The sequence below is a fragment of the Furipterus horrens genome, unplaced genomic scaffold (assembly GCF_987537825.1).
Source record: "Furipterus horrens unplaced genomic scaffold, mFurHor1.1.pri manual_scaffold_11, whole genome shotgun sequence".
In the NCBI taxonomy this organism is placed as follows: domain Eukaryota; kingdom Metazoa; phylum Chordata; class Mammalia; order Chiroptera; family Furipteridae; genus Furipterus; species Furipterus horrens.
Window position 1 is genome coordinate 82200315 of NW_028327181.1, and position 18656 is coordinate 82218970.

The window sequence follows — 18656 nt, forward strand, 5'->3', positions numbered from 1 at the left end:
TCATGTACCCCGTGCACCCGTTCTGTCCTCCCCACAATCCTCGCTCCCAGAAGCCCAGTCTAGGCCTTCCCCACCCAGACCAGAAGAATGTGGCAGCCGTGGTTGCTGACCTCCAGGATGGCTCACAATGATCCTTTGCCTCCTACTGTTTTAAGAGGCAGCCCTCCGCCACACTGACTAGGGCTGACCTGTGTAACCAATAGGACAGTGTGGTAATGACACGGTGACACTCCTGAAGCTAGGTCATAAAAACCGTGCATCTCTACCTATCTGTCTGTTTCATTCACTTGCTGTGGGGGAAGAAAGCTCCCAAGTCAAGGCAACACTCAAGGAGGGCCCTGGAGAGGTCCTCCTGGGGAGGAAGTGAGGCCAGCTTCCAACAGCCAGCACTAACTTGCTAGGCATGTGAGTGAGCCACCTTGGAAGAAGATCCTCCAAGCCTGTCAAGCTCTGCTGACTGGAACCCCATGCCATCATCCTAACAAACAACCTTAGGAAAGAGCCCGAGCCAGAAACACCCAGCTAGGCTGCTCTCAATTCCAGACCCAGAGAAACTATGGGAGAGAATAATATATATTGTTTTAAGCAGCTAAAAGTTTAGGATAATTATTACTCGACAATAGATAGTACAGAAACTATACAGTATTCCCTCACTTATCACGGGTATTACATTCCAGACGCCCCCCCCCCCCCACGACAGGTAAAAATCTGCTAAGTAGGAACCTTACATTTATTTTAGTATTTATATATATTTTAAGGCTTTATAAACCCTTCCCACACACTTATAAACTATTCCCAGGCCCTTATTAACCTTTCCCACTCCTTATTAACCTTTTCCACACTTTTATAAACACTTCTTATGTTCTTAAACATATTCTACACTCTGAAACCCATGTAACTTTAACAACATATGTATACAGTACCGCAAAATCCCGCGATATAGCAAAAAATCCGTGATAAATAATTAAATATAATATTTTTAAAACTCCCGTGATACAGTGAGGCCACAATAAGTGAACCGCGACATAGAGAGGGACTGCTGTATTCCACTTTTACAGATGAGATAACACTTGACCGCTAAGAGTCTTGCCCAAAGCTACTGATGAGCAAGGGGAGGAGTCTGGACTCAAACGCAGGCCTGCTAGACAGCAAAGCTCAGCTTACCTCCCTCCAAATGGTGACGTTTCAGTGTTTGTAGCAGACTAGGGAAGGGATTGGGGCTAGACATTCTTAATTTACTACAAGTATGATGGAAATTATGAAGGAAAAAGAATAAACAGGATGAGGAGGGCAGAGGGAGAAAACCGTCGAGTTGATTTTGCTTTTGGAACTAAGCAGAAGCCTTTTCAGTGAGGTCATAGGCTCCTCCTCCAAAGAAGACTGGCACATGTGGGGACAACACACGCAAACTAAGATGACAAGAACTTAATAGGAGTCATGGGGGGCAGGGGGCGGCACTGAGGGATTAAGGGCATTAACATTCATTGAACTCTACTATTTGTCAGTGTCTTTACATTTCATTCGATCTTCCAACAGCCCATGAGTTCAGGAATTTTGTTCCTCTTGAAAATGAAGAAACTATGCTCACAGGCACATAGCATTAAGTGGTGCTCCCTCGGTTTGTCCTCTTGCCTCTGATTTCAAATCCTTGTCTCTCCCCACCACTCTAGTCTACCTCTTGGGGAGGCTAAGTAACCAAACTAGGTTTTATGCAAAAGAAATAATTAATTGGCTTTTGCATTGCTGGCTGTATGTTACATATAATCCTACCACATACTGAACCGCAAATAAACTGAAATGCAAATAAACTTATTCATGCTAGTATCTCATTATCCAAGATAATAAACCATGATTTTTGACACTAGAACAAACCATATCGTCCACTCCACTTTATCACTGAGCCTCAAAATAGACTGAAGCGCTAAGAAAAGAGGCGTCTATGAATTGACATTTACTTACCAAGGTGACTGGCACTCTCTGATCAGGTGCTAGGGCAGAATCTGGTTTGTACTGTTGTATTATGCCTGTACCCAGTTCTTCTAGAAGCTGTGAAGAAAAAAGAAATAGATTATCAAAGCAGAGTATTAGAACTATGGAGGGAAAAGACTACTCCAGTTTGGAAATTATTTCAGATCAAGGGGAAAAATAATTTCTAACTGATTTCCTTTCTTTTCTATGTAACTCTGTTAAAGGCATCCTTTCCAGGAGCAAAATCACCAACTCTTTACAGTACTGTTAATTTCCTACTAAGTCAATTCTTTAGGTTTATATGTAGAGCTGAAAATAGAGGAATGCATGACTTCCCTACCTGAAACCTCTTGAAGAAACCTCAATATGGATGAACATATAATATAAAAGGAAGAATATAAAATGTAGGGGGAACAGAAAAGCATGTGGCCTTTAATGAAAATTACCTTTGCTCCATGAAGCTGAATAGATGGATCTGCTTCCCCCATGCACTTGCAAATCACCTCTCCAAGCTCCATCAAGTAGACCCGAGCCACTGAAAAGTAGCCCCTTGCCAGATGGGCCAATACCTGCAAAGAGAACAGAGCATTAACCCACGGCCTCAATGGAGGGCTGCAACATCTGGAAAAGTATTTCGATATTTCAGATGCTGAATGAAATAAAGAACAAGCATAATCTTTATTTTATGGCTAAAATCAATTAACTATATCATAATTTTATGGTGCTTTATAATTTATGAAATAAGTTTCATTAAGATTATCTATATTATCTCATTTAAGTAAGCATGGGTACAATTTTTTGAGGTAGTTCTTAATATTTTAGCTGAAGAAACTAAAGCTGAAAAATTTAAAGGTTAAAGAGGTTGAAGGATATGTTTAATATTAAGCAGATAATTAGCAGCAGACCCAGGACCAAACCCATGTCTTAGATCATACTTGAGTACAGAAAAAGCAAATACTTTAATCTAGGGTTGTTTTCTTCCTTTGAAGGAGCAATTATATTTTGTTGTCTCTAAGCAGGTATAAGACCAAAGAAAAGTTTACAGAGAATTAAACTTCTGCTTAAATTTAAGTTGCAGAAATCAAAGATTAACTATACAATTTCTTTCAGAACTACTCAAGGTTTGTCCAGAAATACTCCAGCCATTGTTAATTTAACCAGAACAGTTTGCGTGACACTGATGTAACCTGGCAGCCAAGGAGAGTGGACTGGAAGGAGCATGTGTGAACAATCACTGTATTAGTCAGTGGGGGCTGTAGATGCCATTGAGTAAGTATGTGTACTGTGTTGCGTCACATTCAAAATGACTGAGTAGAGCAATAAATCTGCATCAGATTTTGCATTAAGCTTGAACATTCTTCTGTAGAAACTATTTGGATGATTCAGAAGGCCACGGCTATGGGCAACTGGCGACTGGCAGTTCCATCATGACCATGAGCCCACTCATGCATCAGGTCTTGTGCAGTTTTTTTGTGAAACATCAAATCACCCAGGTGACTCAGCCCCTTACAGCCCAGATTTGGTGCCCTGTGACTTCTGGCTTTTCCCAAACCTAAAATCATCTTTGAAAGGAAAGAGATTTCAGACTGTCGATGAGATTCGGGAAAATACGACAGGGCAGCTGATGGTGATTGGGAGAACTGTGTGAGGCCCCAAGGTGCCTACTTTGAAGGGGGCTGAGGTGTCATTGTCCTGTGTACAATGCTTCTTGTATCTTGTATCTTCTTTAATAAATGTCTCTATTTTTCATAGTGCGTGGCTCGATACTTTCTGGACAGACCTTGTATAATCATCATACCTACCTGTCATAATATCTGAGGCAAGTAAATTGGCTTGCTACAAAAAGGAATGAATGGACATTTTACAACCAAAGCCCCCACCATGACCAAAAGAAAATAGTAAACAAACAAGGTGCTCACACCGACAATATAACCCCCACTGACACCACTGACACGGAGCTCTGTTTTACAGTATTTTCACACTCACTCCTCACCGACACCCTATGGAGGAAGAATAATTTTCTAGTTCAGAGATAAGGAAATGAAACCTGCTACCTGTAAGGCCTCCAGCCGCATGGGAGACGGCACATAGGTGCTTTCTGCTGCACAGCCAGCATCGGTACCGGAATAGGACTCCTCCCTGGGCAGAATAACAGTGGAAATGCAAAGTCGAATGAGCCAGCAGGGCTCTGAAGACCCCTTTGGTGAGCCAACTGATGCTTCTTCCAGGAAGGGTCCTGAGGGGGCTTTCTTCCACCAGTCAGGCTGGCTGACGTGAGGAGTGGCTGAAGTGCTGTTGCTGAGGCCAGAAGAACAGGGCTGCTGTAGAAGGAGCTGGACTTCAGGTAAAGGGGCCTGAGTGGACACTATGGCTCCCAAGAGGGTGAGGCTTGACACACGAACATTAACATCTGTCAAAGGAAACAGCAAGAACCTGTCACCATGGGAACAGCTGTTATAAGGACCATAGCTATCCCTGCAGGCATTAAGAATGATGGTATATCCTTTTAACATCTGAATCTAATTAAACCTCTAGACCTATTTTGTAGTTTATAGGAAATACATGGGACAGAAATATGTTAAAAAACATTATGAAGAAACTATCAGACAAGTTGAGAATGTGAGACTTTCTATAAGACAACTGGCTTGGACTTTTCCAAAATTCAGTATCATGAAAAAAAAAAAAGAGGGGTGCAGGCTGTTCTAAATTTAAAAAGGCTAAAGTGACATAAAAACTAAATGGAATACATGAGACTTGAATGAACATAGGTTTAAAAAAAAGCCATAAAAGACTTTCTGGGATACATGGGGAAATACGAACATGAATGAGATATTAGACAGTATGGAATCAATATAAATTTCTTAGGAGCAAAAATGGTTTTGTGGTCTTTAGATCGTTATTCTTAGGATATGCATACTGAGGTATTTAGGATAAAATATGCTATAATTTACTTTCAAATGGTTCTAGGGAAAAAGTCTACATAATTTTATATACATACACATGTATATATACATACACAGATACATACATGTAGAGAAAAACAGAAAGCAAATATGACAAATATTAACTGTTAAGTCTAAGTGGAGGTATACAGATGTTCAATGTACTATTCTTTCAAATTTTCTGTGGGTTTGAACATTTTAGTAATAAAAAATTGACAGAGGACAAAGCCAAACACTTGGAAGGGACCTCTGAGACATGGTCCACTCCCCTCAGTTTGCAGATGAAGACAAGCTGGCGCAGTGAAACAAGCAGGGGACTGAGCCAGTAGACCTGGGCTGTTTTAATCTCACTTCTGCCACTATAGTGATGAGACACCTTAAGGCAAGATTTATATTTCAGAGTCCCTTTTACACACCGGTAAAAGGAGTGAATTGGACTTAGTTTACACGTCATCATCTCAGTTAAGCCTCATGAAAGTCTTATGAGGCAGGTATAATTCCTCCTGTTAGGAGGATATTAGGGTTCAGAGAGGTCCATGACCATGGGATGGCAGCAGCGGAGTCAGACTGACTCTGGGTCCAGTACCCCTTCCACAATGTCACAACAAAACGTCCACACCTCCATCAAGTCCTGTAATTCTGAATGAAAAACTCAGCTTATCAGCATGTGGTCTGATCATAAAGCTTGCAAAGAAAAAAGACCCAAATGTTTTAAAGGCAAGTGTTTACAGCACATATACAGGGATGCGCAAAAGTAGGTTTAGAGTTATTCGTATGAAAAATAATACAATAATTAATAAATAAATGTTTTGTGTACTCACAACTATAAAACTACTTTTGCCCACCTCTGTATATTATATGTGGGAGGAAGTCAGGAAATAGCAAGAAATAAGGCTCTGTAGTGAGTGGGGGTTTGAGGTTCTGAAATTTTATCTGATCTTCAGAGGAAATAATGTTAAAGAAGTTAGGTTTTATATTCCAGTTTTTTTTTCCAAAAAGATGATGTCCATCCATCTGCTACTATGACTAAAGGATATGAACTATATGTACTAGTGGGATCCCTTGCACTTGGCTCAATCTAAAGGAATACTCTGATTACTGCATGAAGTATCAATGAGGCATTAAACTTTACCATAAGTTTTCCAGCTCACTTTCTTCCAGTGGTGCTTCAGGGTTCCAATAAATAAATAAATAAATAAAATAAAAAGTGAGGTTCTGATTTTCCTGAAAACTTGAGTAGAGATATCTTAGAGCTATAAAATTGCTGTGAATATTTTTTACCTAATAATCTAGATTTGATTGATATAAAGAAGTAAATAGTTTAAAACTACTACCAACCTTTGTGGCGGATATAAGGCTTTATTTGGTTCCAGACTTTGGTCAGCAGGCTGAGTTTCAAACGGTTATAAGGTGAATTTGATACTAAATTTGCAAGGCACTGCAAAGCACAAGAGTAGTTTGTCAATAGGCCTGATTAAATCCAAACACAGACAAAATTTTAAAATGAAAAGTCTTCACACTTATTTGAAAATCATTTTTTTCCTTTTCTGTCTTTTTTTTTTTGGCAGGGGGAGCACTTGTTTTCTCATTGGAACAACTTAAAACTACAAATAAAGGAGTATTTTTAGTAAATCATTTACTTGGATATACAGAGATGGTAGGTAAGATCAAACAAGTAGGTACAAACAGGGTATCTTTAAATAAAATTACTACTTAGTTATATTCTTAAGTTACTTTTCAGCAATGTAAAAAATACAAAATTGAAAGTGATAACTTGGCACATTTACCTTAATTATCTGAGTAAGGGTCTGTGAGGATGACTCCGCCACCAAAGCTAACAGAAGACATCTGTGCAACTCTCTGATGCTGGAAGCAATCATTACAGAGAAGGGCGTAAAAGCCCTTCTGTGGTCACTGGTGTCTTCGGCAACAGAAAGAAACTGCTTTGAGCCTTCCAAGATGGCAGATAAAACTTGCAGAGCACAGGCACGTGTCTGAAATTTCAGGACGATTCATTTCAGTTAGTTAAAAAACAGGAGTTGAGTCCCCTTCTTCCTATTTATGTTTTTAATTTTCAAAGTTTTTAGGACCTTTGTATTTAGAATAAAGGCAATGGGATTATCTATCAAGTCCTAAAAGTAGCCATGAAGTAAGCCACTTGCACCCCACACTTAAAAAAAAAAAACCTTGAGAGCAATGGGGGAAAGATGGGACAACTGTAATAGAACAACAATAAAAAAAAATGGAAAAAAAAAAAAAAAACGAGTCATTTAGGTTTTCTTACAGTAAGGAATAAGTCTAAGTCAAAGAAAAAAAATACCATTGAATATAACCTTATGGATGGAAAGGAAATTAGTACCTTGGTCAATGAACGGCTAGGTCTCTTAGGAAGAATGTCACTGCATCAATATATTTTATTTATAAAGTTAGAAGATTACTTTCAACTGATACTGTCATGACTTTGCAGCATTCAAAGTCAGAAAAAAAAAGAAAAGAAAGAAAAGAAAGCCAATTTAACCAAAATGAAATGTAAGGTGACAAATGCAGGACTAGAAATATGAAATAATACTGTACCTTCTTTAGCCTGCTCACTCAAAAATGCCAATTAAACACTTTCTGCCAGATTTTTTTAAAAGCAGAAAACCAACATCATAATTCTAGGATCTAATCTAAATATTCATGCAATATGAAACATATCTGAATTTGGTGGGAAAAGGCTTTCCAGGAAATCTGCAACTATATTGTCTCCAAGTAACCAAGGAATAAATCATTTCTGCATGCCTTTTATAGAGTGGAATCATAAACAAAAAACTAAGAGTTATTGCTTTGAGAACAAATTTGTAGTATAACAGTATGACTCTTTTGAATTAAGCACAATCACTTAAGTCAGGAAGTTGATAATGTACTAGGAAACTGGGGGGTTGGGGGGAGATCGAGAGAGAGATCGTGCTCCAGAGGATCCAAGAACTTAGATTGGAGGCTGGTAACTTCTATGGTAAAGGACCAGTTGCACATATTTCGTATTTTAGACTTTGTAGACCACAGAGTCTCTGGAGCAGCCGCTCAACTCGGCCAAGGTAGCACAGATTCTACATAAAGGAAAAAAATGTGACAATGTCCCAATAAAATTTTCCTTATGGACAATGAAAGCAGAATTTCATATAACTTTCGTAGGTCATGAACTATTATTCTTACTTTGATTTTTAAAAACCATTTAAAAGCATAAAAACCATTCTTAGCTCATGTGTCAGACAAAAACAGGCAATAGGTCAGATGTGGCCCACAGGCCATAGTTCACCAACCCTTGATTAGACTGGTCAGAACTGAAAAAGATACATGTCATGCAAAACTTCCATTTCTTTAGAAGGCAATTTAAAAAAAATCACAATTCCAACAGCTCACAAACCAACTGAAAGTAAAAAACAAGTTGTGGAAAGAAATGAACTGATGTTCAAAAATTAAAAATCATCAGTTCAATCAACTTTGGTACTCTAAAAGGGAAAAAGTACCTATGACAATCATAGATGAAAACCAAACTAATGTCATTGAAATTGGTTATTTTTCACCACTGAAATATAAAATCTATATAGAAATGTGATACTATATCAAATTATACTTCTCATTGTTGATTTAATTTTTTAAGCCATGCTTAATATATCTTTTGTTGTAAAAATGCTATTTATGACCTTGAATCTGGTTCAAGTTCTGCTTCATTTATTCTTATATCAATATTTAATATACTGTTTACAGTTCTAAACAGCACTTTCAGCAGAAATTACTGATGTGCAAGCATTAGTGGTACAGCTCTCCAGAGAGCTCATCTCATTACGTTTTTATCATCTGAGTATTTGCAATGATGGATGAAAGACGATTCAATCTTTTAAACATCAGTGTGCTCAGTTTCACTGAAAGGTAGTTTCACCGCCTTGGGCATGAAGGCTTTTTCAAAGGTAAAGAAACAGGAAAGGACTTTTCATTTTCTGCTACTTAAGAATATAGCAGAAACGTCTGCTGAGGTGGCTCAGTCTATCCTTATTTTTTCCTTTTTTATGTATGTTTGATCTCAGAATAGTTCTGGGAGGGTGATGAAGAAGTCACTGCTGGGAGTGGGTACCATGGAGGTTTCAATATAGGGCACCTGGCTGTTCCATTCTTTGGCTTTGTCCAAGTACTAATTTTTCTTCATATATGTTTGGGGTTAATTTCATTGGGTCACATTCCCAAAGTTGGTTGCTTTTAGGTGGAGGCATTTGAACATTGTGTCCGAGCTGCTAGATTTGGAGACACCCAAGCAAAGGCCTTGTGCTCTTGGCTGACCATATAAGAGAAAACCTGATTACCTACCATTCTATGGCAGTTAAATTTTTCAACCCTTTATTTTCTTTCCTGGTTATGCTACCAATTATCTAGATTTTGATTCATTTTCTACATTTCATAGCTCTCTAAAAGAGAAATAAATAATCTTCATGGAATTTGAAAATCAGGATAATTCTTAAAGGAAACAAAAGGAATGGTTGCCTTATAGTTTGTTCCTTAGATCGAGTCTTGTTGCTAAATCTACATATTCTACCTTTGTAACAGCCAAAGAAATCATATGGAAGAAATTCTTAAATTAGTTGCATTATTTTACTGATTGCTCTGTGTTGTCTAGAAACAGGATGTGCTTTCTGAAGCACATTTCCAACATGTAAACATGTGACAATTTCCTAAATTGCCAAATCTTAAAGGAAATCTCTGTTTTCTCCTTCCCAATGAACCATCCTAGAAGCTCACATTTCAATTTCCTGAAAGCAATCTCTGTCACTGTTGGTGTCCTGAATGGAAGAGGCATCTTTCCATCTGTCCAAGGTTCTTTGGAAAATTTCTCAGCATATCAGTGAAAATTATTCTTCTAGCTGCATCTACCACAGGTCATATCAGAGCTGCCACGAACTCAAACTATTATCACTGTGCACTTCAATGACAAGATACACTATTGTCATGTTTCACTCTGGCTAAGAGAAACTTCAATCATCCAACTCTATACTCAATGAGCACCTGAGAAGATGACCTCACAGCCTTTACATATGACTGTGCCTTTTAATCTAGCTCCGATTAATCCAGAATGCTGTTCCATTCCAGTTACATAAGTAGTACTTTTAAGTTTTTGCACATAACTTCCTAGAAGTCTTTTTCAGAAGTGTCTCCCATTGGCATCTTCTACCAGAACACTGTCTTCTAGCATGTGTCTTGGTGAACAATTAATTACACTATGGAGAGTTTGCAGAGGTGTGCTCCAAGTCTCACTGTGTACAATAATAACCACCACACTTATTTACACCCTTATAAACTTAATATCTGCTAAAAATATTGAGTGTAATCATGTCACTTGTCATTACTTTGAACTGATTACTTTTAATCATTATTTTGATCTTTTACAAATCCTCTTTAAGAATGATGCTGGTTTTCCATCTCCAGGACCTTAACGAGGATTTTGTGCTGGACTTACAACTCCCAGAAGAAAGTTCTGTATTTTGTTTACTCATCGTATTTCTTGCATTCATTGAAGTTAAACAGCAAGACCATATCTAAGAGATACCCAAATCAAAGAGGACCACTTTGAAATATGTAAAATTTCCCATGGCACTCTAATTCAAATGTAAATTTTTTTTTTTTTAAGAGAGAGGGGAAGGTAGAAAGAGTGAGGGAGAGAAACATTGATGTGAGAGAGAAACATCAATTGTTTGCCTTCTGTATGCACCCCGGCTAAGGACCGAACCCACAACCCAGGCATGTGCCCTAACTGGAAATTGAACCAATGACCTTACGGTTTGCAGGATGATGCCCAACCAACTGAGCCACACCAGCTAAGGCTCAAATGTAGATATTTTAAAAACAGAAAGATAGAAACATCATGAAAATTATTTCAATCTACTTTGATCGGGTATGATCTCATAACCTCTCTGTAGTCATATCCCCATCTCACATGTCCCACATCCCCTTAGCGATAGTGCAGGAGGTTTACTTGGCTTGCTACTTGCTCTACAGCACCATCTCCTTGGCTGCTTATGGCAGCTACCCTCAGCTGGAGGGTCTTTAAATATAAATTTAAGACGTGTATGTGTGTATAATTTTAACCTCTACAGCAGTTCTCCTTTCAATTACTGGAATGGCTTCATTACTAATTTATTTGTCACCATTCATTTTCTCTTTTTCTCCCAGGTTCATTCACTATTGATTCAGTTAATTTGAACATTTCTACTTGTTTAAATACTTAGGATATTGGGTATGTGAAATACCCTACAAAGCATGTTTTGTGTATGGGTATAACTGAGGCTAGTTTATTTTTCTTCACCCTGTAAAAGCTTTTGAAGGGTCATTTAGAAGTTTTCTTATATGGTAATTAGCTATTTAAGGAGATAATCATCGGTAGTTCCAGTGGATTGTGAATTGCTAGCCCTCCTCCTTATTTTCAAGGTAAAATCTTAAAAAATAGGAAAAGGAATAATACCACTGGCTTAATCAAAGCTATTCACTTTGAGAGGGTAGTTAGTAACCTGAGGACACCCAGATGCCACTCAGCATCACTTTTAATGTTCATTATCATAAGGGGAATCTACACAGCAGACTATTTTCCTTAGTTGGGTAAGAGTCTAACTTCTGGAGAGGAGTTAATATATCCAAGAAGAGCTGAATACATGATCAGCCATAGACACTTACCCTGCTGCAGTTACCCATGACTGCCAAGTTATTTTTCTTTTTAAAATTCTCATTAAACTATGTAAATATTTATTATACATGAGCTGAAAAATATGGAAAAGTTTAAAGAAATAAAATCATATTTGGGATCACATAATTCTATATTCGGTACTTTCATCAAACATCATAAGCACTTTTCTAAACCTTACATGGCCTTCATAACCATTATGTACATCATAACCAGTATGATAGTCCACTGAGTATTTAAGGCAGTTTTAATTTTTTCCTATCACAAATACCATGGCCATCAACATTTTCATAAAAGAGAGAAAAGCAAAGCTGCTTCAGTGCAGCTCAAAGGGGATCTGAAGCAGTAACTCCTGCTCAAGCTTCGAGCAGGCCCTGGGGCAGAGGGCTCTCCCGAAGCCTGTATCCACATAAGCCCACTTCCTAGTCTCCCGTCCATCGAGTGGGCCTCAAGTCAGGGCCTGGGTTGGTATGAGTGAGGGTTGTGTTCAGATAAGACTGGATAAGGCAGAGAAAACAACAGACTTTTAAGATTTTTCTTCCCAGCATTAACACTTAGAATCCAAATTCTCCTACCTTTGGGGAAGGATCTTTTAATATAAGAGTCATCAAGGAGACAGACTGTGGGCTTCCAAGCTCAGGTGTATCAGAAACAAAAGCTGACCAGTAGCCATAAAGAACTTTTTTTTCTACTGATTTTATAGTAGAAAGAAAACAAGCTAATGCTCCTTGGCGAACTTTGGCTTGGTAAGACCTTTAATAACCAAGATAAAAAAGAAAAATGTCTTTTAATAGTTTTTTAAAAAATATAAGCATGGAATACTATTTATTCCAGGTAACTCAAATTACACATTGAGAAATTCAACATTCTAAGTCCTAACAATGCCAACATGGTATTAAAAATTATTTTTCAAAACATAACTAAAACATGTTAAAGCAATTTGTTTATATAACACGTTAATAAAGTCAACAATTAAGAAAGCAAGTAGAGAGAAAATAAGAGGGCAGCATGTTCATGTTAAGAAACTAGTGTCAGATATGAGACACTGCAGAGTACCCACACGTATGTGCCAGACACTGTGTGGCACACATAAACCAACCCCCACCACTGACCAGCTTATTACCGGCAGAGACGTAGTTGAAGAGATAACTATAACACATTATTATTGACACTAACGCAGAGATAAGTAAAAGGGTTACACAGCAGAGGTACCTAAGCCAGAGTGGGGGTAGAGGGGGCTCCGAAAAGTCTTCTCAGAGGATATGACTGTTGAGTAGTAGTTAACAAGCCATAAAAAAAAAAAAAAAAAGTGAAAGGATATCCCAGGCACAGAAACCACATGTGCAAAGGCAGATCAAGAGAATGAGGTAAAATGCAGAGTAATGCAAAGTTCCACATAAATGCAAATCTTCAAGTTAAATCACATGCAGCAGTCAGTATTTTAAGCAAACTTATAACAACTTACATGCAAGGCATAAAAATATAACAAAATACTACTACCTCATTTTACTCTGCATGCCTCCTTCAGCATCAGAATAGTCTGACTCACTACTGCTGACCCTTTTCCAAATGGAAGAACTGAAGGGTGAGGAGACTCCATCTTTTCCTGCAGCTCCACTTCCATCTAATGGCAAACTCTGGACACCCAGGGAGGAGGGAGGCTGAGTGTTCCCTTCATGCAGGGACACTCTGCCCAAGCCAGCGACCGGGGCTGCTTCTCTTTCACCACTGGGTTCCTCCTCCTCCTCCTCTCCTTGCTGGATTTTCTTTGGTTTCATTTTTGATTTTTTCTTTTTATTCTGATGGTAGGAGCAAATGAAAACACATATCTGATAGCAATTTCAAAACAGCTTCTAATTGATCATTGATACTTTCTCGTTTGTTAATTACCAAGTATGTTCCCAATGTGTAGCTGAAAGAAGTGAAAAAAAAGTGGCACTTACTTAATACCCTGTATGCCAGTCACTATGCTAAGTGTTTATATATACCTGATAGGATTATGAGAAGCAAGGTATGAAAAATGTGGGACAGAGCAACACTTGTGGCCTGGGTTTAAATTCCATCTCTGTGACACTGGGCAAATCATTTAGCCTCTATGAGTTTGGTCTTCACCATCTGCTGAGTATAAGGCTAATTAATACCACCTACCTTGCACAGTGTTTGTAAAAGCATTCGGCCTTCTCAACTAGAGTCCTGCAAGAGAATTAAGGTCTATAGAAAATGACTTGAGTGACTATTTTCTCAGTTCTCCCAAATAAGATACATAGTTAGTACCATTCTAGATATATAGATGATGTTAATCCATTAGATACAATGCATGTTTTAGGGCTTTAGAGCTTTGTAGGTGTAGGTATTAAGTAAAAGCCAGTTTCTTTTTTCCTACTTTCTTTCTGACATCCAAAAATCTTTGGAATCTGTGCCCTCCTCCGCATTCTCAAGGTCCCTGACCTTGGGGAAGAAGGTCCTCATCAGTTCTACCTTAGATTATTAATGTGGCTCCACACTCATACCCTTTCACTTGTTATCAGTGATTTTTCGAAAATGCAAATCTTATCATCTTATTCTGCTAAGTAAGATTCTTCAATGAATCTCCACCTCTTATACGATAAAAGTCCAAATTCCTTAGTATACTATATAAGACCCTTATGATTTGGCCTCTGCTACAGACTTGTCCCACCCCTCCCTTCTGCACACCTGACACTACACCGACTAGTTAACAACGGGCTGTACTCACACTCATTCTCTATATTTATGCAGCTTTTGGTCCTTCAAAATAAAATCATTCCTTTTCTGTACTACCACTCATTCTTGAGTCTCAGTTTAGCCACATCTTTACAAAGCCTTCTTACTCCTCAGTTTGACTGGGTGCCCTGAATGTGTTCCCAAAGTACTGTGAATATGCCGCTGAAAGAAATCACAATATTGCATTGTAGTTGTTTATCCATTTTTGCCTTCTTCCCCTCAAGCTCCTAAAAACAATCTGTATCTTTAATGCTTAGTATAATGTCTGGCCTATCGCAGATGTACGGTAAATACTGAATAGATGGATGAGCTAAATAATTCTTAATTATAAGCATTTTTATCAGATATTACATTTCTAGATATAACTCCTTGGTCATATATCTTATATTCTAGGTTCTCCAACAGAAACATGAGGGAGATGGCAGCTATCTGGAAGGGCTGGGAAATCTGGTGAATATAAGGAGGGTGAAGATAGTGAGTTGACTCATAGTTGGGTTCTAATGGTCCAGAGGTTGGCAAGTTACAGTCCTAAGGCCAAATCCAGCCTAGCACACAGCCTGTTTCTGTAAAGTTTTACTGGAATGCAGCCACACCCATTCACTAATAAAATGTCTATGGATGCTTTTGCACTAGGACATCAGAACTGGCAGCTGCAACTGAGACCTAAAATATGCACTGGCTAGCCTTTCACAGAAGAAGTCTGTTGATTTGTGATCTTGAGCATTTGAGAGACGAGGACGCTTGGCTTTGGGTGTAAAGTGAATGCCCATTTTTATAGCTGTTATACTGACTAGGTATCTTAGAAGTGTAAGATGCTCTGACTTGTATTTTCCGCAGTGTGGTGAATTTAAATTCACTACGTTAAAACTCCTAAACTGAATCAAATTCAAGGTGAGCCTTTGGCGCAGTAGTGATGCAAATCATAGAAAACACATAGCAAGCAATTAAAAACAATCCGCCACTTAAATCTAAATAGACATAAGCATACCGCAGTTGGTCGAGATGCGCTGGATTCTGATAGCTGTGATTTGATAGGCGGTCGCCCATCATACTGAGGAAGCAGAGTGGGGTATAACACCGCGGGCATCTCTATGTTTATTCCAGGGAGTCCATAAAACATGCATTTCTAGTGATGATGATTAAGAAAATGCACAGAAAATGTAGTCAAAAACCAGAATTATTCATTATGTTCTGGATCACATAACAGATTAATGTTTAGAAGCTTATTAAGCAACTAAAAATGGGACAGAAGATAGATAGCTTGTAGGACTTAACAAAGAGTTTAACCTCATCCAGTTGGGTCAGATCAGGTTAGATTTGATTTTAGTTTACTTATTATTTTTATTTATTAATTTTATAATTTATCCAGTTATATCTAATTATTTTATCTAAATGTAATTTTTTAAATTTAGCTTATCCATATCCACACCTAGATATCTATCTCCCTGACTATCTGGGAGTAGGGGAGATGGCACAGGGGAAAAATTAAAATTTCAGTCATGATAAAGCTAAGTTTTCATACATGGCTTTAATCTGAGGCCAGCACAAAGCTTCTTACTATTTTCTGAAGACAGTTGGGTCCCCAGAGAGGCTGACATGACTTTCCCACTGATTGGCAGGCTCAGAAGCCAAAGGATGGCCTGCCTACTAAATGGAGGTGAGAGCCAAGGAGAAGCCCTGGCTCTTCTTTCAAACATAAAGAGGTTCAAGATCATTTAAAATTAAATTATCTACAGATCATACCCATTCCCTTCCTAAATTAAGGTAAACAGATTAAATTATGGAATTTTGATACATTTACTAAAGCAAGGCTTATTATTTTCAGTTCTTAATTTTAAGTATGTTTGAAGATGAGCATTTTATTCTTCTCTCTTAAGATGTAAGACCCTAAAGCTAGCCTTGGATTGATTAAGTGGTCCTTATACCTGGGGTTTAAATAGGAAAGACACTAACCACAATGAGGATGTGGGTTTAAACAGACAATGTCTTACCTTTAGCACAGCTAGGAGAGCTCCAAGTTCATCAGTCTGTGCCAGTTTCATCTTCCCACCATTCAGAAGAGACTGTATACCTTTTAATGCATTTTGTAACAACTAGGGGGGAAAAAGGAGACCAAGTTAAGAGGTAAATGAGATATGGTTGTCCAGGGATCAGCTTTCTAGCACCACTTAGAATGGAGGAGAAAATGTCTCTAGATGATGAATAAACCTTTAGACAGAGAGGGGGAAAAAACCAAAAATGAAAATGGAAAAAAGAAAAAAAATCCAGGGAAGAAATGTGATGAACTAATTATTTTCCAGAAGAACAGAGTGCTCTTATTGAATAAGAGGGGTCTTATCGTACATGTCTATAAACCAGCATGTATAAATGGTGAGTAAGAACAAAAAGAAGACATGTTCGGTGGAAAGAATGTGATAGGAATGAAAAAGTGGCAGCAGAGGTCAGAAGTGGAAAATCTAGAATGCAGCAATCTCAGCAGCTCTTAAAGGCAAAGAAATGAAATGTGGGAACAGGTTTCTGGAGGACAATTCCGATCAAGATTGATTTTTTGAGCCGGTAACTCATTTCCAGAATTCTGTCCTTAAGAAACACTCCTCACATGGAGAGGATGTAAATTGCAGCCTTGTTTGAAATAGTAAAAACATTGAAAAAACTTCCATTTCCATAAATTATGACAATGCTTATATAAGAAGCTAACCCTCTGCTACATGTAAAAGTCAACAGTAAGAATGACAAGCACTTTAAATGCTTTATTTCATATACTCCTCATAGGACCCTTTGCCCCATTTCACAGATGAGGAACACGGAGGCTCAAAAAGTTAAGTAATTTGCCCAAGGTCTGCCAGCGAGAGAAAGCATGAGGTACAGGAATAGGTAATGAAAAGAGGTCCAAGAGATATTAACCTTAAAAAGGAGAAAAGTGGCAAAACTACATATTTAATATGATCATTTACATATAGAAAAAAATCTGGGGGCATGCAGAACAATTTGTTCCCAAGTGGTTGTATCTGAGCAGAGGACTATAAGGAACTTCACCATCTAAAGTCTGTAATTTTTGAAATGTGCCACTCAGAATTTAAAATACTTGAACTATCATATTTATATCATATTTTTAAAAAACATTTTATTTATTTATTTTTAGAGAGAGGGGAATGGAGGGAGAAAGAGAGGGAGGGAAACACTGATCGGCTGCCTCTTGAACACTCCTAACCAGGGACCCAGCCTATAACTCAGGCATGTGCCCTGACTGGGAATTGAACCAGCAACCTTTCAGTTTGTGGGACAACACCCAACTCACTAAGCCACACCAGTCAGAGCTGCATCATATTTTTTTAAAAAGAAATAAAATACTGTATATATTGTGGAATCCACTCTTTATTTCCATCTAAGAGGTAGTCACTAGTCTGAAACTGTATTGTTTTTTCAGTCAGGAGGGGGAAAAATAGTTTTCTTTAAAAACCCGGAGTTGTAAAACAAAACAACAGCAAACAAAAAAAAAACAAACCAATTTCTTGTAATTTAAACTTGAAAGATATGATTTCAGTTTTTTTATTTATTAATTAAAATATTTTACTGTTGTTCTATTACAGTTGTCCCCATTTTTCCCCCTTTGCCCTCCCCTGCCCCACCTACCCCCACACCCACAGCCAATACCCACCCTGCTGTCCATGTCTGTGGGTCATTAATACATGTTCCTTGACTAGTCCCTTCCCCTTTTCAGTCTTTTTAGGTTACCAGCATTCCACTAATGCCTGTATCTCTAGATTAAACTAATACAGCCACCAAATCAAACTCTTCGGTAACAGCTTCTGTTCCACTGCTGCTTCTAGACACATCCGTAACGTTCACAAGATTAGTGGTAGTTCCACCTACCATGCAAAACGTGATATCATCCATATCAGATGATTTTGGAGACTGTAAAGTGGTCAAGAAAGCTTGGAAGCAGATATTCTGGTAGGGCTCCTCCAGGTACGGCTGTCCGGGCACACTAAAGCACACACAGAGAAAGCAACTCAAACTCAGTCTCCTTTGAAATGGGGCTTGCAAAAGAGTAAGAGTTGAAAGCAGCAATAATATAGACTAATGGCAGCAATAATATAGACTAATGGAGTTGGAATATGCCCTTGGATGAAACTGTATTATGGAAGACCTGTGCACTTCGGTTAATTAATGCTGTGGGACAGGCCCAAGACTGAAGTGAATAAGAAGAATGATTTGCACAGGGAAGTTACAGAAGTTTGTAGTGGAAGAAGTATGGGGAAAAATCGTATTTAGTTCTGCAAAGGACATGATGCAGA

The 18656-nt window shown here is 38.2% G+C and overlaps 1 protein-coding gene across 1 annotated transcript in view; it reads right to left on the reverse strand.

The window, feature by feature from the left end:
• Positions 1-18656, reverse strand: part of HEATR6 (HEAT repeat containing 6) — a 33106-nt gene that overhangs the window by 8607 nt on the left and 5843 nt on the right. Inside the window, exons 5-14 of the mRNA XM_090292055.1 lie at positions 18232-18346; positions 16350-16451; positions 15347-15484; positions 13117-13415; positions 12192-12369; positions 6698-6904; positions 6249-6348; positions 4023-4378; positions 2415-2537; positions 1960-2046 (exon numbers count right to left, since the gene is read on the reverse strand). Coding sequence (XP_090148181.1) covers positions 1960-2046; positions 2415-2537; positions 4023-4378; positions 6249-6348; positions 6698-6904; positions 12192-12369; positions 13117-13415; positions 15347-15484; positions 16350-16451; positions 18232-18346 — 1705 coding nt within the window. The remainder of the gene's footprint in view (positions 1-1959; positions 2047-2414; positions 2538-4022; positions 4379-6248; positions 6349-6697; positions 6905-12191; positions 12370-13116; positions 13416-15346; positions 15485-16349; positions 16452-18231; positions 18347-18656) is intronic.